Source organism: Myxine glutinosa, chromosome 11, assembly GCF_964187855.1.
Source record: "Myxine glutinosa chromosome 11, kmMyxGlut1.1, whole genome shotgun sequence".
Lineage (NCBI taxonomy): Eukaryota > Metazoa > Chordata > Myxini > Myxiniformes > Myxinidae > Myxine > Myxine glutinosa.
In genome coordinates, this window is record NC_136271.1 from 43,036,372 (window position 1) to 43,058,385 (window position 22,014).

At 45.8% G+C, this 22,014-nt stretch overlaps 1 protein-coding gene across 1 annotated transcript in view; it reads left to right on the forward strand.

Annotated features, from left to right (window-relative positions):
• Positions 1-22,014, forward strand: part of LOC137436602 (potassium voltage-gated channel subfamily KQT member 4-like) — a 281,048-nt gene that overhangs the window by 186,950 nt on the left and 72,084 nt on the right. Inside the window, exon 10 of the mRNA XM_068130541.2 lies at positions 15,979-16,081. Coding sequence (XP_067986642.1) covers positions 15,979-16,081 — 103 coding nt within the window. The remainder of the gene's footprint in view (positions 1-15,978; positions 16,082-22,014) is intronic.

Consider the following 22,014-nt stretch of genomic DNA (forward strand, 5'->3'; position numbering starts at 1 on the left):
TGCTAAAAGCCTAATTAGCCGGTGAATTTTGAAATAGTGAATTGAAACAGTCAAACATGTATGTTATTTTTGGAGCTCTTCAATACTTGTTGCATTGCTTTCTCTCAAACACAATTGCACTCCAATTTAAAGTATTTATCTTCTCCCAGCACCGCAGGCATGTTTGCCCTTAATCCTTTCTTCCACAGGTTTACTGTCAATTTTATCATTTGTCATGAATTACTCCAGTTCAGCCTCCATATTCTCAGCCCAAGCTGCAATGTAAGTCTCATACAAGCAATTTTTTTTTTTTTTTTTTTTTTTTTTTTTTTTTTTTTTTTTTTTTTTTTTTTTTTTTTTTTTTTTTTTTTTTTTTTTTTTTTTGTATACAAGATCGAGGCTCGTGAAAGAGCGAACATTAATCACACAGAAAGACAAACAGACACATAAAACAAATAACATCGGGAGCGGTAGACAAGATGGGGAGAGAGGGGGAAGGACACAAACACAACATTTGAGAGCAGGGACCGAGAGACATGGAGACATGGAGAGATCTGTGGGAGGGAGAGGGCTTTGGGGGGGAGGCATGTGAAGGGGGGGAGGCATGTGAAGGGGGGGAGGCATGTGAAGGGGGGGGGGATTATTTGTGAAGGGATTATTTCTCCTCCTCACTCTGCCAGGCCATGAACTTTCACAAGTCCACCATTTTATGTTTTCTTTCTAAGGAAACAGTGAGCACAACGCATAGTATGACTTTCAGCAGGAATTGTCTACAAGTTTCACCTGTCTCAGTGTCCATGGAATAGACTTGATGGGGCTGAGATTGTATCGGCTTTCATCTGTTGCTGTTACTTTCAGTAATGTAAGTACCAGACCTGGAGTTGAGTAATGAGTCTCGTAAGTCAACGTTAGTCGACTCCGCTCACTATATTGTTCTAATCCATAGCATGTCAATGTGTATTTTCCCCAGGTATCCAAGCCAGCCTCACACACCTGTTCTGTCTCTCCCTTCACCCTCTTCCTGCATTATTTTCCTAATTTCCCACTCTACATTCTTGGAAAGAAAAAACATTTTATTAACTGCATGCGATGAAACAAAAATGACTCTATTGATTCATGGGCTTAAATAGTTGAGTCTCGATGTTTGAGTCTGGGTCTTCGCAACTATTCAGTCTCCCGAGTCTCTCAAATTGAGTCACATGTCAGAAAGAATGTGAATCAAGTTCAAGTACCTGATTCAAGTACTACAGGTCTGGTGAAAACTCACGGAGTGTTCTTCTTTTGTATGCAATATATGACTGAGGGGTAGCATCATTCTCTGAGGGCACGGTTGTGCCACTGGTACAATACCCTCTGTAGGTTAGGGCAGGAATTTGGAATTTGATCACGGTACTTGCGATAGCTCACCTACTCTTCACGAGCTTCAGTGAACAGCAATCTTCAAGTCTTTCCACAGATTCTCAATGGGATTCACATCTGGGCTTTGGCTGGGCAACTCATGGGTTTTCACATTCCTATTCTGAAGCCATTCCAGTGTTGCTTTGGCTGTGTGCTTGGGGTCATTGTCCTCTTGGAACATAAATCTTTAATGCAGTCTAAGGACTTTTGCACTCTGAATCAGGTTCTCCTCAAGGATTTGCCTGTATTTGGCTCCATTTATTCTTCCCTTTATCCTTACAAGTCTCCCAGTCCCTACCTCTGAAAAGCATCCCCATAGCATGATCCTGCCACCACCATGCTTCACAATAGGAATGGTGTTATATGGGTGATGAGCTGTGCTCGGTTTCCGCCTGATGTAGCGCTTTGCATTTAGGCCAAAGAGGTCAATTTTCATCTCATTAGACCACAGAATATTTTGCCTCATGCTCTCAAAGTCTTTCATGTGTCTTTTTGCAAACTCCAGGAATGCTATCATTAGCCTTTTTCTCAGGAGTGGCTTCCTTCCGTCTGGCCAGCCTCCCATAAAGCCTGGATTTGTGAAGTGTGAAGTGCTCCAGAGACTGCAATCCTTCTTCAGGTTCTGCCATCTCAGCCAAGAAACTCTGTAGTTCTGTCAGAGTGGTCTTTGGGTTCTTGATCACTTTCCTGACCAAGGTCCTTCTTACCCAGTTGCTCAATTTGGTCAGACAGCCAGCTCTAGGAAGAGTCTGGGTAGGTCCATATTCTTTCCATTCCCTAATGATGGAGCTCTCTGTGCTCTTGGGAACTTACGACACTCTAAAAATTGTTATATACCCTTCCACAGATCTATGCCTCCTCGGAATTCTATCTCGGAGGTCTACGGGCAGTTCCTTGTACCGCATGGTATAGTTTTTGCTCTGATATGCTCTGTTAACTGCAGAGTTTACTGTATATAAGGGCAGAGTCCTTATATAGAAGGGTGTGTTTATTTCTAAATCATATCCAATAAATTCATTTGGCTACAAGTGGACTCCAATCAAGTTGATGAGACATCTCTAGGGTGATGAAAGGAAATTGGATGCACTTGTGCTCAATTTGGAGTGCCATGGCAAAGGGGTTGAATACTTATTAACTCAAGACATTTCGGCTTTTCATTTTTAATTATTTTGTAATAAAATTTAAAAATAAATTTCTACTTTGACATTATGGGGTAGTATGTTTTGATCCGTGACAAAAAACCTTAATTCAGCAAATTTTAAATTCAGGCCATAACACAACAAAATGTGAAAAAAGTCAAGGTGTGTGAATACTTTCTGAAGGCACTGCACCTCTAGGGCTAGGCCATCCTGCCCGCCACAAGGAGTGTTTAAAAAGTTACACAAATGAGAAACTCACAATAGTTAGTCATGCAAATGAATTTTTAATATTCAATATATGTCTTCTTCTTCTCTTTTTTTTTTCAGGCCTGGTGTTGGCTTAGCGGTTAGGGTGCTGGCTTGGGATCCTAGGATCCTGGGTTTGAATCCCGGGCGATCGTTGAATTAACGCCAGGGGGGTTGACTCAGCCTGTCATCCTTCCGAGGTCAGCAAATTGAGTACCAGTTCACTGGTAATTCCCTGTGTGTTGCAAGATGCGACTAACAGGGTTGGTGGCAGGAAGGGCATTCGGCCATAAAACATTGCTTCAAAAAGGGGGCCACGGCGCCGAAAAAGGCCAACCCCTGCTCTGTGGGGAAAAATGGCCTCCAAAGGTGGTTTTTTTTAAATGTCTTTTTTTCCAGAAACCTATATCTGTCAATGGAGGCCTTTGACCTGGGTAGAGCATTGGGGCATTCATGACAAGTTGTGAAATGCTTCAATGCAGCAATTCATCCCGGGCAGGTAGGGTCCCACTCAATTGAGGATGCTCGACTGAAGGTAGCAGGAATATTGAATTTGTTCAGGGGTACCTTACCTTCTCTTTACGAAAGACATCGTGGGATATTTTACACATTTCAGCTAATACTAGCAGATGGGATACCCAGTTTAGCGTCCTTCTGAAGGATTACACAGCCTATGATCCATGCTCTGCCTGCGAAGCACCAATCCCGACAGTCTGTAGTTGTCAGGAATTGACTCCAGGTTAGGCAGCTCAAAGTGTAGGACAGAAATTGAAGTACAGTATGTCGAACCCTATAAATAAATAGTACTAAAATGTTCTTTTATTTATACCTCCACCATGTTTTACGTGAGTATCCCTTTGGTACTACTTTTTAAATGCCTTACACACAGTTAGGCTGCAGGTAGCTGTCTACCTGGTCCATGAAAAGTAAAATTTACCTACATCCTTCTGCTCTTTTTACAACACTTCCTTTCATTTATTTGGATGATGCAAATGAAAATACTGTTGGGTATACCTCTTTATTAAGCCTTGACCAGACTCGGTGGCATAATGGTTCAATCGTCCACTCTGTGTCTGGGAGGCTGATTCGAACCCTTGCTGAGTCATACCAAAAACTTTAAGATGGTTCGTATTGCTTCCTCGCTTGATGCTCAGCATTTAAAAAGGATAGAGCATGGACAAACAACCTTAGGTTTGCAACCATTTTGCAGGCTTTTATGGGACTAATGCCCCCCTCCTGCATTGAAGTTCCTTGTGAGAGTACTCCTGCTGTTGTAATGGACTCTGTCTCCCTAACGGGTGATGCGAGACCGCCGGAGAAGAACTTACAAAACGTCAAGCGGAGGCATTCTACCATATGGCGATTCAACGGTGCGGTGTGATTATGTTTAGTTAATTCAACTTTGCGGCAGTTTGAGAGAGCACATATGGTTTAAGAGGAATCTGGCTACACTATAGAGCAGTTTATGGCTCAAAATACCCAGAAATACGCTTGAAAGCAACAGGTTTAATAAACAATGAGGATGGGGACACAGTGTGCGAACAAGAATGCAGCTTGAATAGAGATCATGCGAGTACCCAACTGTGCATTCAGCCTGACAGAGTTCCAACGGCTCTCTTAAGCTATAGTTCACACGGCCAGACTTGAGCAGGAAAACAGAACACACAGTAGAGTAGACAGCATGGAGTGGTGTCGATGTGTAATGTTCTGAGAATCTGAGAATTTCAAAGAATTGGCTGAACGTCGTGCGGAATGTTGTTGGGTTGTTTGGAAATGGAAATGGGAATAGACCATAATGATAGCTCGTTGTTCTGGTAATCAACTAAAACTGCCATTAGGATGCAGTGCCAACAGAGGTGTCGCATGCTGGAGCACACTGTCCCTTGGACAGTGGTGTAAAGCTAGCCGTCCCATCCGCTTTTACATTATGGTGTTAAAGATACCACAGTGGCTCTCAAAAGGAGTAGGCCATAGTTTGCTCAAATCCAGGGAAAATTTCCGACTTGGAGTTCAAGTATATATTGGTGGAAGTTGGGATGTAGATATGGCATGGACATGATGTGCTGAATGGCCTTCTCAAATGCCTAAGTTTCATTGTACTTTATTGTTGTATATAACTACAATGTCGTTGTAGTTAGTGGTAACTTGGATTCTAAAATATTGGGACAGAGTTAAGCATTGGTATTTTAAATGTATAAAATAAACATGTGGAACATAATTATACGTTTCAACAGTGGCAATATTTTGGCCTGATATACCTCTTTATTTTTCTTCTTATTGACGATGAAAGCATTATTTGCATCATATATTGATTGACAAATAGGTGATGCAGTTGTTACATATATATGTATATATTGTTGTGGATCCCGTGTCTGTCGATGTACTAAGGGGGGGGGGGTTAAGACCTCGTTTCCCCACAGACACCGGGTCCACGGGCCGTCGACCGCGACGAAGCTCGCGCCCGGCGGGTTGCGGCGCAACTCCAACCGCCAATCCCCCAACCACGGGCCGAAGGGTTATCGACCGTGATCCGAACACCTCCGAGACCACGTGACCGGGAAGACCGGGGATTGAACCCTTCACGATCCCACACCTAGTTCAATCAGGCACACCGAGCGAATCGCGCGGTGTGGGTCACGTGTTTACACTACGTTATCTACGGACCTAATCAAGCAGCCGAATTCGGTTCTAACAATGCCGGGTCAATGGGTAAAAAGACGCACACGAGCAGGTCGAGAGGAAATAAAATGTACACGTCTTTATTCACAAAAAGCACAGAAAAAGGATGAGAAGCAGGCTTATCATAAATCCTTACCTAACTATTCCCAACACAGGCGCCTGGCACACTCGCACACAGGGGATAAATCATGCCGGTTAGACTCGTACCGGGAGGACGGGCAGACGCTGATTTGGGTGAGGGCACTTCCTGCGCGTAGCATATGGGTTGATCCGATAGACAGCACGAAGGAGGATCAGCACAAAGAACGACCAGCTCGAAGAACGACCAGCACGAAGGACGACCAGCTCGAAGGACGACCAGCATGAAGGACTACCAACTCGAAGAACGACCAGCTCGAACAACGACCAGCACGGAGGAAGATCAGCCCAAAGGAGACCAGTACAGAGGACGGCCAGCTCTAAGACTGACCAGCACGAAGGACGATCAGCACAGAGAATGACCAGCATGAAGAACGACAAGCAGGAAGAACGACCAGCTCGACCTTTTATCGGGGAGGGGAGGGGGAGGGGAGGAATGCCCTTCTGGAAGGTTCCACGGACCCCTACTGGCCGCTGCCGGTCACGTGCTGTCATTCAACCACGCCTCCCTCTGGAAGGTTCTACTGCCTACCACTGGCCGCTGCCGGTCACGTGCTATCATTCAACCATGTCCCCCTCTTGAAGGTTCCACGGCCTACCACTGGCCGCTGCCGGTCACGTGCTGTCATTCAACCACGTCTCCCTCTGGAAGGTTCCACGGCCTACCACTGGCCGCTGCCGGTCACCTGCTGTCATTCAACCACGCCTTGCTCTGGAAGGTTCCACGTGGACCATTCTTGCCCACCCACGAACCAACGTCTTCTTCAACAACACGAGGGGTTGGGATCCTGCTAAACTTAATGCATATACTGTATGCTTTCATTACTACACAATGGAAAGGGAGCTAATCTTTACATTTAATAACAAATAACTGACTAATCCAGGCTACATGTTGTTGTGTAATTAACTAGAGGGGGTTTATTTTATTTCTCAACCGTAACAATATGTATATGTCTATATGTATATGTATATATTGTTGCGGATCCCGGGTTCGTCGATGTACTAGGGGGGTTTATGCCCCGCTCCCCCTCAAACTCCGGGTCCACTGAGGCCGCCGTCCACGACTACTAAACTCGTGATTGACGGATTGCTAAGCAATTCCGATCGCCAATCTCCCAGCCATGCGCCGAAGAGTTTACTGGTCAAATATCCCAAATACCTTCAAGGTACGTGACCGGAGAAACCGGGGATCGAACCCTCGCTTTCACACACCTTATTCAATTGCGTGCCGAGCGGATTTGCACGGTGTGAAAAGCGGCATTACCTGACGTGATTTACGAACCTGACTCACCAAATTCGGTCTCGGATGATGCTAGGCCAATGGAGAAAAGACGTACCCGAAGAGGTTGGAATGTAACAACGAAATGTACAGCCTTTTATTTTGAAGGCACAGAGAATAGACAAAAGATACAGCTTATCAAGTCTTACCTACTATAAACCCCACTGGCGCCTTCACACTCACTCTCACACCGGGGAGGACACGCTGATTAAGGGCGTACCAATGTACGTGCTTGCTGGGATTGCCTCAATGGCCACGTGGTGTCCGCAGTCCGATCCTCAATCTGGACATGCAGTTTGATGTGGTGATGTCCGAAGGACGAACCGCCGCCTTGAAGTCAGCACGGACAAACTTAGCACAGGTTGGACAAGCTGCCATGCAGGCAGACAAACTTCAGCTCAGGTGAGTCGTGTAGAAAGCCAACGTGTGCAGGTCAGCCAGATGGTGCAAGAGATCGGTGAAGAAGCGATGGGTGTCGATGAAAACACAAAGGCCAAACACGTGTCGTGGGAGAAACGAAAAAAGCAAGTGAGGTCTCGTCGTGGGCGTGGCGAAAAGGCAAGAAGTGTCGTCCATGAGGCAAAATCCAAGAGAGGTCGTGTCGTGGACGCAGCTAAAAAGTAAGAAACTGAAAATGTGCTGGACGGGGGTTTTATCAGACCCGCCCACGCCCTTCAAAATGTTCCACAGCCTCCCATTGGCTGAGATTTGTCGCATGCTGGCCTTCAATCCTTCCTTCTCCCAGGAAGGTTTCAGTTTTCCTTCCCCCCTTCATTCGGGGAGGTTTCCCCACCCTCTCGGTCACTTGCTGGTGGTGTTCCCAATCCGTCCTTGGTCACGTGGGCCTTTTCCTTTTGCCACGCCTTCCTGCTCATTAGAAATGGCTTCCCTTAACCACACGGAGGTTTGAATCCTGTCTAACTTCAATGCATATTGGTTTTGATTACTACACCATGGGAAAGGGCTAATCTTTACATTCAATATGAAATAACTAACTACTGCAGGCTACATGTTGTCATGCAATTAACTACAGGGGGTTTGCCTTTATGGCAAAACCGCAACAATATGTATATGCAGTGTATATGTACATGTGTATGTGTATATATGTGTATATGTATATGTATATATGTGTATATGTATATTGTATGTGTATATATGTGTATATGTATATGAATATGAATATATGTGTATATGTATTTGAATATGTGTATAATATGTTGATTTGTAATACTCCGTTACAGAAAGAGGATTATAAGCTTGTTACATACACGTCAGGTGGGTCGACGGCAACCGTTGACTACCTGATGGTGCGTAGGCGAGATAGAGGGCACCTCCGGGACATAAAGGTGATCCCGGGGGAGGAGGCTGTTTTACAGCACCACTTGGTTGTCTGCGACATAAGGGTGAAAGGTGCGAGGAGGTCTTGGTGGGTGAAGTACCAACCGAGAATGAAGGTGTGGAGGTTGAAATAAGTGACAGTGAGGGAGGCATTAAAAGAGAGGCTGAGTATGGTAGAGGATGATGTGGTTGAGCTTGAGAGTGGTTGGATGTCAATGAAAGATAGTCTGTTGGGAGCCGTTGGTGAGGTATGTGGATGGCCAAAAGGACCACCGAGGCACTCGGAAACATGGTGGTGGGATGATGAAGTTGGAAAGAGGATTGACGAGAAGAGGAAGATGTTCAAGGAGTAGCCGAAGGTGAAGGGTATGGGGGCAGAAAAGGCAGAGCATGAAAGTTATAAGGCAGCCAAGAAGGCTGCAAAGAGACAGGCAGCAAAGGCGCAGGAGGCATGTAGGAAAATGTTCGGAGAACACTTGGATTCGGAGGAGGGTCAGAGAGCGGTATTCAGGATTGCATAGCAGATAGCGAAAGAGAGGTGTGTCGTGCTGCGGGTGAGTTGCTTGAAGGATGAAGTGGGACAAATCGTTGTGGACCCAGATGGAATTAAAGGAAGATGGAAGAGATATATGGAAATGCTGTTGAATGCAGAGAATGAATGGGATGGCAACATAGAGAGTAACCCAGTTTTAGGACCGGCAGAGAAGATAACTGAGAAGGAAGTTGAGGAAGCGTTAAAAGCAATGAAGAGTAGAAAAGCAGGAGGGCTGACGGGAGTTGTGGGAGATATGTTGAAGGCAGCGGAAAGTTGGGGAGTGAAGAGAATGACAGAGATCTGTAATCTGGTGGTGAAAGAAGGCCGCATTCCAGGGGATCGTCCCTTTTTACAAGGGGAAAGGTGACCCTCTGGACTGTGGCTCATATCGAGCGATAAAGTTATTGGAGAATGGAATGAAGGTATTGGAAAGGGTGTTGGAGAGGAGGATAAGGAAGAAAGTGAAGATCGACAAAATGCAGTTTGGATTTATGCCTGGAAGAGGAACGACAGACGCGCTTTTTTTGTAAGGCAGTTGCAGGAGAGGTACATGGAGAAGAGGAAGAAGTTGTTTCTTGGGTTTGTTGATCTGGAGAAAGCATTCGATAGGGTTCCCCGCGAAGTAGTGACATGGGCATTGAGGAAGTTAGGAGTGGAGGAATGGTTGATCAGAGTAGTGATGGCAATGTACGAAAGAGCATGCACAGCTGTAAGGATGAAGGACGGGGACAGGTAAGTTTGAGGTGAAGGTGGGAGTGCATCAGGGGTCGGTACTAAGTCCACTACTATTTGTAGCTGTGATGGAGGTGCTGGCTCAGAATGTAAAGGAGGGTTTACCATGGGAGTTGTTGTATGCAGATTGTTGTGAAAATCAAGATACAACAGCAACCCAAAGTAGGTTTAATCGTAATTCGTTCTCAACATCATCTAGAGAGAAACCAATAAACATGGTATTAATAATACATACAGGTGAATACAGGTGCGGACAGGCTGTATGACTATAAAAGCTTTGATACATATTGCAGACACGTTACCTTTCTAAGGGAAGCCCAGAGAAGCTCTAGAGGTACATCGCTAGGGTTACATCGTGGTGACGGATCTACATCGCCTGTCCGCGCTGATATATATATAGGAACCGAGAAAGGGTCGCGTAGCGGCCATGAGGCGAATAACATCAGTGTCGTAATTTGGATGACGATTTCATTACATTCTCCCCGCGCTTAGATCCAAACTCGGCGGTGAAGAACAGCAGACACATACAGAGGAATACATAGGAATGCAAAGAACGAAATACATTGGAAAGATGTCACTGCCGGTCGAACGTCCAAGGGGCCATCAATCCCGATGGCAGGGTTACTGCATTTCAGCCAGTTAGCCCGGTTAGCAATCAATCTCCAGCTATAGATATAGCCCTCATGATAATTAGAGATGATGGATGAATTGTATGTATACATCTACCTCTGCAATCGAATAGAAAACTATTATTATGTATGGTACTTTAATGTTTATGGCGTAGCCCATTGGGCAATGCCGTCAAGAACAGTGCTGGTCCATCTGTATGTATGTATGTATGTATGTATGTCCCCTCAAACGTATACCAATCAGAACTGAGGATCTGGTCACATGACATGGCGATGTGTTACATCTGGAGGAAGTCCCAGTCAAGAAGATATCGGACCGAGCATGCAGTGGTCATCCCAGGGAGAAGACGTTGAGCCGTGGGTAGTAGTAGTCTTCCTGTGGGGTAGTCTGAGTAGATAAGTGTACCTCGTTGAACAGTGAGAAACGGCTCAGTAGCTAGATGGATAAGGTGTACCTTTGAGATTCGCAACTCATTACATAAGGTGTGCCATGACGAAGAGCGACTGGCCATACGACGCAAAGCAACGCATTACAGGCAGATGTCGGTGTGGCAGATGTGTAATTCAGTAAACCATAACAGTAAGTAAGAAGACCATTACAGTAGGTCTGTACCCGCCCTGGCTCCCAAGGGTACATACGCAGTACAAGCGCATGTAGCGGCACGCGAATCTACCGTTGGCAGCGATCGCACGAGTCACGAGCGGCCTCTGAAGGCTGCCTGGACGACCGGCATGGCCGATTACGACGACGCACAAACGGTCGAAACGCGCCTCTCCAGCGAAGCGCGCAGGACCGCCGGGATGCATATGGCAAGCTTGTCCATCTGCACCGCGCGCGGAGGATCGGAGAAGATCGGCAGACCGAGAGAGTCCCGGCTGGACAAACCATGTTTGTCCCAGCGTCGTCCCGGATCGTTATGATTGATTGTCATGATTGTCACGCGGATCGGAGAAGATCGGCAGACCGAGAGAGTTCCGGCTGGACAAACCATGTTTGTCCCAGCGTCGTCCCGGATCGTTATGATTGATTGCCATGATTGTCACGCCAGATGACCCGGATGGATTGGCCATCCCGGATGTCCGACCGATCCATCCAGTTGACGCCATCGTTGCATGGCACGGATCCAGCCGGACCGCGGATGGATCGACCATCCACGGACGCAATGGCACAGAGAAGGCCCGGATGGATTGGCCATCCCGGATGTCCGACCGATCCATCCAGTTGACGCCATCGTTGCATGGCACGGATCCAGCCGGACCGCGGATGGATCGACCATCCACGGACGCAATGGCACAGAGAAGGCCCGGATGGATTGGCCATCCCGGATGTCCGACCGATCCATCCAGGTAACGCCAACGTGGCATGGCACGGATCCAGCCGGACCGCGGTTGGATCGTCCATCCACGGACGCAATACCGCAGTGCAGCTCATTGAGGCTGCATTGGGAGGGAGAGGTGTACTCTATTTGATTGATTAATTGTATATTTAAAATCAATAAAAGATTATCACAAAATATTGTCTAATCAATTGGCGCATCGCATAACTAACCCACAAGGGGCGAGGAGGGAGTCGCCACCCGGGCGAGCAACAAGAACCTCCCGGGTCCCCACAAGAGTCGAGGTGGCCCGATCACAGGGATGGGCCATGTCGAGAAAACAAAAGGTCGCAGGGGCCATGGGTCACGGTGTACCCAGTGAGACCAGCGCGACCTCACGGGAGCGCGGCAGATTAGCAACATGGTCATATCCCTAGGACATACTATCCACAAACCGCAAGAATAACGAGGTAGACAAAACATCTGTTAAAGAGGTGGCTGCAGTGCGCTGCATACCGAAGACAGACGACCTTCACAGTCTGGGTCAGGCTGAGTCACAGTCAGACTGGGGCATAGGGAAACGGAATCAGACGAGGCGTCTCGCAGTCTCGAACTGTACGAGGCAAGAGCTCTGTCCGATAACAACGAGCCCAGAGTCAAGGACGAGCACGCAGTACGGTGTCCTCGTTACATGCGCAGGCGACGAGGGAGTCGGGCGCGACGCTCAATGTCACGAGGTCACCGTGTACTCCCACTGCGGTGACCCTGAGGGAGCGCCGCGGTACGTTGTACACGTCGTTACGTAAAGGACAATTAGTACATAGAAAGGTAACGAATCCCCGATGAGACCGCGGGAAGCACGCCATTACGCAAATGACGCCGCGAAGCGAACGCGTCTAAGATGCTGTAAAGCGTACGCGTGATACAGTCGATGACGTCATCAAGTAGGTCGGGCGGGTTTGACGGCGAGCTCCAGCCGAGCGGCATCCCCAGACGGAGCAAAGCAGCACACCGAAATCCAACGTCTCGCGCGCAGCAGCACCCGAGCGAGCCCGAGATCGGCACACGGCACACGAACCCGGACGTACGAGGGAAACCGAAAGCCGCGTCTCGGCCCGTTCCCGTTGATCCAGAGCGGACGAGCCCGCCGAGCCGAGGGGCGAGCACGCCGAGTCGAGATGGCGAGCAAGCCCGGCAGCGACAGACCGCACGACCCGAAGCAGCGCCCCGCCTGCCTGGCTGTCGGGTCTAAGGAGCGATCACATACAACGCCCTGAAGTAGCATCTCATATGAGGTGCATCGAGCATGAAGGATGAAGAGGAGGCCTTTCAGTCCGACAAGCCTGCTCTACACCAACACTACATAAACGCAATATAACGCAATCCAACAGCTTATCGAATTAAATAATTGGGTGAAACGCGGGGTGTAAAAAAAAAGAATGAAAGCATTCGGTCCACATACATTCCATGCACAGCATTTTTACAATGGTCGCAGGTGGTTAACGCATACGCCGTTTGATCAAGTAAAACAAAGGACGAAGAAGAACGATCACTTATAGAATACACATGGTAGTCAGGTATACGATCAACCATTAGAAGCATATGCCCGTGTGTCGTGAAAGGCTATGAAGGTCCCGCTCGACGTCCATAGAAACTCATCCGTGCTGCGACGAGTCGTCGCATGGTGCCAAGCGAGCCTCCATTGAGGCGAATCCGGGCAGCGGAGTCGCCGGCCTCGGGGGAGCAGCTGCTATCGCAGGTGGGATTGCGACGGCCGCGATCAGAATCGCCGGCCTCACAGAGTGCCCGCGAGAGGAACCGCATGCAAAGGGGTCCATCCAGTGAAGAGGCGGCGCGCGCAACTGGCGCGTCGTGCATTTGTAGTGATTCCTTCCAGCGACGGTGCGGTGCCACGCGAAGGGTGCCACGTGTAGGAGGTGATCGGAATCAGGATGGGATCGCGGGCCTCCCAGAGTAGTAGCACGCGATGGGAGCAGTGCACGTCGATTCGCGTGGAGGAGGTGGTTCCACCGAGTATCGAGTGGTCGGGGTGAGCCGGTCGTGAGAGGCACGGCGTGCTTCCGACGAGCAGCGCGCGTTCGCGCGGAGGAGATGGGCCACAGAGTAGCGAGTGGTCGGAGTGGAGCCGGTCGTGAGAGGCACGGCGTGATTCCGACGAGCAGCGCGCGTTCGCGCGGAGGAGATGGGCCACAGAGTAGCGAGTGGTCGGAGTGGAGCCGGTCGTGAGAGAGAGATGTGACTCGGAGTAGATGGGCCACTGAGTAGCGAGTGGTCGGAGTATGCCGTCCGTGTGGAGGCATAGCCGACATGGGAGACGTGATCACTCGCGTAGGAATCTCAACTCGGGCCGAGGCACGCATATCTAGGATGAATCCCTCGGACGGAGCCGTTAGTGCTTCCGAGCTGCGATCGGACGGGTAGGCCGGTGGCTCCAAGCGGGTCCGTCGTTCCGACGGGGTCTCAACCGCGGGACGTTGCCCAGTAGCATCGTGCTCCAGGCATCGAGCCGGAGTCCGTCACGCCTGCTCTGGCGTTCGGGTCTCATGAGAGCAGGTCGCTTTTTGTCGACGCGGTCCCGCGAAAAGGCTTGCGACGTCCCGTCTTTCGAGGCAGGCCGGCAGCGAGAGTAGTCGGAGCTCCGTTGCTGGAGCTAGCTCGACGGGTCCTCCGCTGGGCATTCTTCTCCGAGGCGAGCAGTGCAGGAGCGATGTCAGGAGAGGAATTACGATTAAGTGTTGTGAAAATCAAGATACAACAGCAACCCAAAGTAGGTTTAATCGTAATTCGTTCTCAACATCATCTAGAGAGAAACCAATAAACATGGTATTAATAATACATACAGGTGAATACAGGTGCGGACAGGCTGTATGACTATAAAAGCTTTGATACATATTGCAGACACGTTACCTTTCTGAGGGAAGCCCAGAGAAGCTCTAGAGGTACATCGCTAGGGTTACATCGTGGTGACGGATCTACATCGCCTGTCCGCGCTGATATATATATAGGAACCGAGAAAGGGTCGCGTAGCGGCCATGAGGCGAATAACATCAGTGTCGTAATTTGGATGACGATTTCATTACACAGATGATCTGGTGTTGATTGCAGAAAGTATAGATGGACTGAAGGGGAAGATGAACAAGTGGAAGGAATGTATTGGGACAAAAGGTCTGAAGGTGAATATCAGAAAAACGAAGGTGATGGCAAGTGGTAAAGCATGTGGTGAGGTGGAAAGAACTGGGAAGGCCGTGTGCAGGAAGGGTGTCGGAGTGAACTCCATTCAATGTCCAATGTGCGCTGAGTGGGTTCATCAAAAATGTAGAGGTCTGAGAGGGTCATTAACCAGTGTGGCAGCTACATTCAAGTGTAAGGTGTGCACAGAGGGAGCTGCAGATGGAGGAAATGTTGAGTTGGATCTTGGAGACTGCGTGAAGCTGGAAGGTGTGAAAACATTTTGCTACCTCGGAGACATGCTGAATGGAGAAGGGGGATCAGACTCGGCAACGGTTGCTCGAGTGAGATGTGCATGGAAGAAGTTTCGGGAACTGAGTGGCGTGCTGACGAGGAGGGGAGTGACGTTGAAGCTGAAGGGAAAGGTGTATGCTGCATGTGTGAGAAGTGTTATGATTTATGGGAGCGAGACATGGGTAATGAACGTAGAGCAGCAACGAAGGCTGGAAAGGGTGGAAATGCGAATGGTTCGGTGTATGTGTGGAGTATCGTTGAGAGAGAGGAAGACAAATGATGAATTTCGAAAGATGATGGGAATAGAGCCTGTGGTGGATGCTGTGAAGAGAAACAGGTTGAGATGGTTTGGTCATGTGTTGAGGAAGGATGAAAGTGACTGGTTGAGAAGAGTGATGGAAATGAATGTAGAAGGAAGTAGAGGATGGTGAAGACCGAGAAAGACTTGTCTAAAGGTGGTGGAAGAAGAAATGCAGCAAGGGAGTTAACAAGGGGAGATGCAGAAAATAGGGCAATATGGAGAAGATTGTCATGGGGCCCGCAAGGTTAACCCCCGCTCTTGTAGGGAAAATGGCCTTAAAATGCCTGTTGTTGTTTGTTGTTGTATATATATATATATATATATATATATATATATATATATATATATATATATATATATATATATAGATATATATATATATATATATATAGATATATATATATATATATATATATATATATATATAGATATATATATATATTTATATATAGATATATATATATATATATGATCCCGGGGTAGGAGGCTGTATATATATATATATATATATATATATATATATATATGTGTGTGTGTGTGTGTGTGTGTGTGTGTGTGTGTGTGTGTGTGTGTGTGTGTATGTGTGTGTGTTCCAAATATACTGAGAATGACAAAGTTAGGAGTGATTTTCAACCATTACATCATCTTTTGTGCACAACCTGTTCTGATGGAGCTCAAGGACACCTTCTCTCTCCCTGCAGAGACTAAAAGTCAAAGAGTAACTTGTACAAACATTACCTTTTGAGTGAGGAAAGCCATGCTCAATCACACCTCCCTCTTTTGCAGGTCCTGGAGTTTCTTCTGGTGATGCAGCTCGTGAGAACTGTACGTGTGAGTTGAGGTCAGAAAATCTAACACAGACACAGCGGATCCTCATCAGGGCGATCAGGTGACATAGTAGACAATTTTGACCGTTTATACCATGAAGGATTTGCATATCGGTGTGATACCAACTAGAATTCAACTTTAACTATGAATGAAGTAGAACTTCCAGATCATAGTAGGAAAGCAGGAAGAAATTGCAGACACCTGTATTTTTAAATTGTAATTCGTTCATCCATTCTGAGTCTGGGAGGATGATGATTCGAACCCTGGCCAAGTCCTGCCAATAACTTTTAAAATGGTATGTACTATTTCCTTGCTTGATGCTCAGCATTTAAAAAGGATATAGCATGTTCAAACAACCAAATGTTGGCAATCATCATTGCGGCTTGATGGGCATAATGGTCTCTCCTCCTGCATTGAAATTCCTTCTAAAGGAAATCATATGTATTTATGCATGGTGTTATATTCTGCTTGGATAAACGAGGAAGGTAGGGATGTGAAGGAGGCATTTACCTTGCAGTTTCAATTGAAATGTGTGTTGAGGGTGAGGTTGGGTTAAGGGAGTGGGATAACTAACTTGAGAACCTTTTTCTGGTTGGTTTTGCATTATTTGTTGACCTTCATTGAGAGACTGTATTCAGCTGGTTTGAGTCACATTCGCTGGATGTTTGAAAGAGGAACAATGGTCATCCATGGGCTTACACCACTGGCTCCATTTGGGTTCCACCTCAAAATTTCTACTTTGTTTTTCGCTCATATTTTTGAAGTTTATTTGCATAAGAGTTTGGTTCAAATGTTTTCATCATGGCAGCATAATTATTTGTACCCTTTCATTGTTGATAATAAGAGGTCGAAGCTTGTGGAAAATTTGGTGACAAAAGGTGAAAGGTCAACAAACTGAAAATGGAGTGAAGGGAATCAGTCAGGGACATATACAAAGGAACAGCATCTGTGTGAGCAGATAAAGTTACACACAGTTAGTTACACACACAGGAAGGAGAGTTAGTGAGAATAGAAAAACTACTGGGGAGATACTAGAAATAACTTAACTGGTGGTGGATTATAAATAAGGTAAATGGTAGTAGGTTGCCATTTTGAAGGAATGGTGAAAGAGCATTATGGAATAAACACCGAGAGGTGATTCAACATACTAGAGAAAGGGGTAACAAAGGTTAGACTTGGGAAAGGTAAGAAAATTGTGGGATATTTCATTATGAGTTCAATTCATTTTTATCATGACTCGCCGAGTAGCGATGCCTACCTGTCGCTGTCGCTTCGCTGATGGGTTTAATCAAAAGCAGCACATTGCATGACACAAACATATTGCATATCCACAGTGCCCTCCATAAGTATTAGAACAGTGAAATTAAATTTGTTATTATTGCTATATACTGAAGAAATTTGGATTTGAGATCAAAAGATGAATATGAGGCAAGAGTACAGAAGGTCATATTTTATTTCTTCGTATTTCTATGTATATATGTTTTCCCATTGTAAAACAATAGCACTTTTTTATGATCAGTCCCCCCATTTTAAGTAAATATAAGTAATGGAACACATTATCTTAAAAAATAAATTAAAGTAGTATAATAGTATTTGCGTACATATCCCTTGCATACAATAACTGTCGATCCTGTGGCCCATCGACATCACAAAACTCTTGGTATCTTCCTTTGAGATGCTTTGCCAAGGCTTTACTGCAGCCATTTTCAGTTGTTGTTTGTTTTGGGGGGTTTCTCTCTTTTGTCTCCTCTTCAGAAAGTGAAATGAATGCCCCCATTGGATTTAAATCAGGAGATTGGCTTGGCCAGTCTAAAACCTTCCACTTTTTCCCCTGATGAACTCCTTGGTTGTGTTAGCAGTGTGTTTTGGGTCATTGTCTTGCTGCATGGTGAAGCGCCACCCAATGAGTTTGGAGGAATTTTCTTGTACTTGGTGTTGGGCTAGCGGCTAGGGTGCCGGCTTAGGATCCTAGGATCCTGGGTTTGAATCCCGGTCGATCGCTGAATTAACGCCAGGGGGGTTGACTCAGCCTGTCATCCTTCCGAGGTCGGCTAATTGAGTACCAGTTCACTGGTAATTCCCTGTTTGTTGTTAAAGGCGGCAAAAAGGGTTGGCGTCAGGAAGGGCATCCGGCCGTAAAACATTGCTTCAAAAAGGGGACCAAAAAAACAACAACAACCACGGTTCCCGAAAAAGGCCAACCCCCACTTGTGGGGAAAAATGGCCTTTAAAGGTGGGGGTTTTTTTTTTTTAATATAGGCAGACAAAATGTTTCTGTACACGGTCACATTCATTCTGCTGCTGCCATCATTAGTTACATCATCAATAAAGATGAGTGAGCCAGTTCCAAAGGCAGCCATGCAAGCCCAAACCATGACACTACCTCCACCATGCTTCACAAATGAGGTAGTATGCTTTGGATCATGTCCTTTCTCCGCACTTTCCATCGCTTTGGTAAAGGTTTATCTTGGTTTCATCTATTCATAAAACTTTGTTCTCGAAATCTACTGGCTTGCATCTATACTTCTTGGCAAATTCTAATGTGGCCTTTCTATTTTTGCTGCTGATAAGTGGTTTGCATCTTGCAGTATAGCCTTTGTGATTCTGCTGTCAAAGTCTTCTGTGAACGGTAGATTGTGATACTTTCAACCGTGCACTCTGAAGGTTGTTGATGATGTCACTGACAGTTGTTTTAGGGTTTTTCTTCACAGCTCTGATGATTTTTCTGTCATCAACTGCAGTTGTTTTCCTTGGCCAACCTGGCTGTTGTCTATTGCTAAATGCACTAGTGGTTTCTTTCGTTTTTCAATGTATTCTAAGTTGTTGTATTTGCTTTGCTCAATTTTGTGCTATGGTTCTAATCAAATTATTCTGTTCTTTTAGCTTCCATATTTCTTGTTTCCTTTCATAGACAGTTCTCTGGTCTTCATGTTGGTTTATGCTTACTGACTCCAAAGGCAGACTCCCAAGGCAAAGGCTTAAACTAAGACTATACATTCACAGCTCTTTTTTGTGTGAATGATAAATGCAACAAGAAACATGTGAGCAACAAAAAACACCTGTCAGTCATTTGTTCCAATACGTATACTTACCGACCAAAAATTAGGTGGGGAGGGGGGAACTGAACATGAAAAGTGTTATTGTTCTAAGACGGTGAAACATATATGCATAGAAATACAATAGACGCTGTTTAATAAAAACACAGATAACGAGAATGGCACTCAGTAGAGAGCATTCCTCTGCCGAGTTGGCCATATTACGCAATGGTGAAGAATCGCTTATAAAGTTATACTAGCCGGATCCGGATCCGGCTCTTCACCAAAATTTAAACCGATTATTCCCTGTCACATACACATTCTGTCCAACAAGTTTCGTCTAAATCCATCCATAACTTTTTGAGATATCCTGCTATGTATCGTTTTTGGCCTGATCTCCCAATGGTGAAGAATCACTTTAAAAATCCTAGTAGCCGGATCCGAATCCGGATATTCACCAAAATCTAATCATTTCGTTCTTGTTACATACGCTACATCTCTGCCAAATTTTGTCCGAATCCGTCCACAACTTTCTGAGATATTTTGTTCACAAACAAACGGACAAACAAACAGACAAACGATTCTTCCTTATGACACACACAAACAACCTGTCCAACAAATTTCGTCCAAATCCATCCGTAACTTTTTGAGATATCCTGCTATGTATCGGTTTTGGTCCTATCTCTCAATGGTGAAGAATCACTTAAGGAATTAAATAATCCTCATATCCAAATCCATATTCAGATCTTCACCAAAATCGAATCAATTCTTCCTTGTCACACACACAACCTGTCCACCAAGTTTTGTACAAATCTGTCCATACCTTTTTGAGATATCCTGCTATGCACCGTTTTTGGCCCTATCTCCCAATGGTGAAGAATCACTTTTAAAATTCTAGTAGCTGGATCCGAATCCGGATCTTCACCAAAATCGAATAATTTCGTCCTTGTCACATACGCTACCTCTCTGCCAAATTTCGTCTGACTCCGTCCACAACTTTTTGAGAAATCTTGTTCACAAATGCAAAAACAAACGTACAAACAAACGGACAAACAAACAGACAGACAGACAGGGGTCAAAACATAACCTCCATCCACCTTTGGTGGCAGAGGTAATAAAACCATTCACTTTTTAGGATCACTTCAACTAGGAACGGACTTATCCCGATGGTTCCAGTGTTAGGTTACATCTGTTAATAAAACAAATCCATTGGTTAATAAGACCAACCACTTGTTTCGTTTTGAAAAGAAATGAAAAACGGGAAAATCCAGTTTTCATTTCCTTTTTGCTTTCTTAGTCAACACAAGCTTGTGTTGGCATTGATGATGAAATTCTGGTGACGCTTGAAGACTACGAATAGGAAGATGAAACAGTCTTGGAAGGAATTGTGTCAGAAATCAATGATATTGTCGTGTGACTACCCTCTGGCGAACGCCGCAGGGTGACACGGATGACCAAACGAGATTTAACTCCGAGGCTTTCAATCCAATGGCGGACCTTTGTTACACGCAAGGGAAAGGAGGCCGAAGAGCTTCACTTCACGAGTCCACCCGATGTCCTCGACCCTGCAATAAATCAACTTAAACCGACACAGAATTAAAATGTACAAAAATACCGGATTTATTAAAGAAAATGCCGGTAACAAAGAAAACACAATAAAACTACATTCCTAATTGGAGTGCTAACAACAGACCCGAATACAAAGTTTAAAAAACTGGAAAATAAATAGGTGTGATTTGTGGCTCTTATCTCCAATCTGCTCTTGAATCTCGTCAGGAATAGTCAAAAATCGTCTGAGGCCTTGGCGGGAAAATGCAGTTCTCGGTCCGCAGCTCTTTCTCCTCACGACCACTAGCAAAATGTCAGAACACGACCGTTCACGATGAAGCTTCCTTGCGCAAGAGCAATCACGACCGTTCGCTATGGATGCAGAACGAGAAGGCAAGGTGTCAGCACACGACTGTACACCTGATCCCAAAACGAGAAGGGAAAATGTCCGCTGTTCCACCTATTTTGTACTTGAGGCTCTGACGTCATCCCACCACATCTACATCTCTGCTCCTATCAGCGAGTCTCATCTTAGCAGTCTATGTGCCAAGCAAATCCCTGCCAATCACTGCTCTTTGAGGCGTGGCTTCCTGGACCTTTTGTGCCTCTGTGCTCACTAAGTCGGTGTTATCAGCGATAGTGCTTAATGCCTGGTTTCTGGTTGGTTTTTAATTAGTGTGGTTAATGGCCGATTTCTTACTAGGTGTCTGTAGTGTGGTGTCATAAGGAACACAGGAAAAGATTACAGAGGCAATTGCATACAGGGGATTAATTACCCATAATCCCTCGCTAATTAACAAACCCAACCCCTATGATGGTAACGAAGATACAAGTTTACCCAACATCCGGTCTACACGAATTTCCTACTTATGATACATTGAGGTTTCTTCTTCTTCAGGACAGTCGGAGCACACTAATCTATACAATTCTACTTGGACTAAGGTATTGCCTACCCCCTACAAATGTAACAATATGAATGCATCGGGTCAAGATTCTGATGATGCAATTGAAGATAATGAAGAAGTTGAAGGCACTCCTTCAAATGCTGAAATGTGGGCTTGTCTACACCGTCCACAAATCGGTCTTGAGAGGCATGGATTTGACAGCATGGAAGGGCTTGAAAACCCTTCCATGTTGCCAAGGTGACATCTGGGATCTTTTGGGGGCATAGCCCATGGTTCAGACAGACATTTGGCGGTTTATTAAATAATTTTGCCTTGTCTATTGTGCAACATATGCTTGGTTTGTAATGTGCCGAAACACTGAAAATGTGACAAAAAATAAATGAAAAAAAATCACTCATAGAGTGACCCTTGGCAAAACAGAAAAAAGTAGCATGGCACTCAGGAGAGCATCCTTTTGACCTCATAAATAATTGGTGGTTGAATTCAGTGACCTGATATGCAAATCA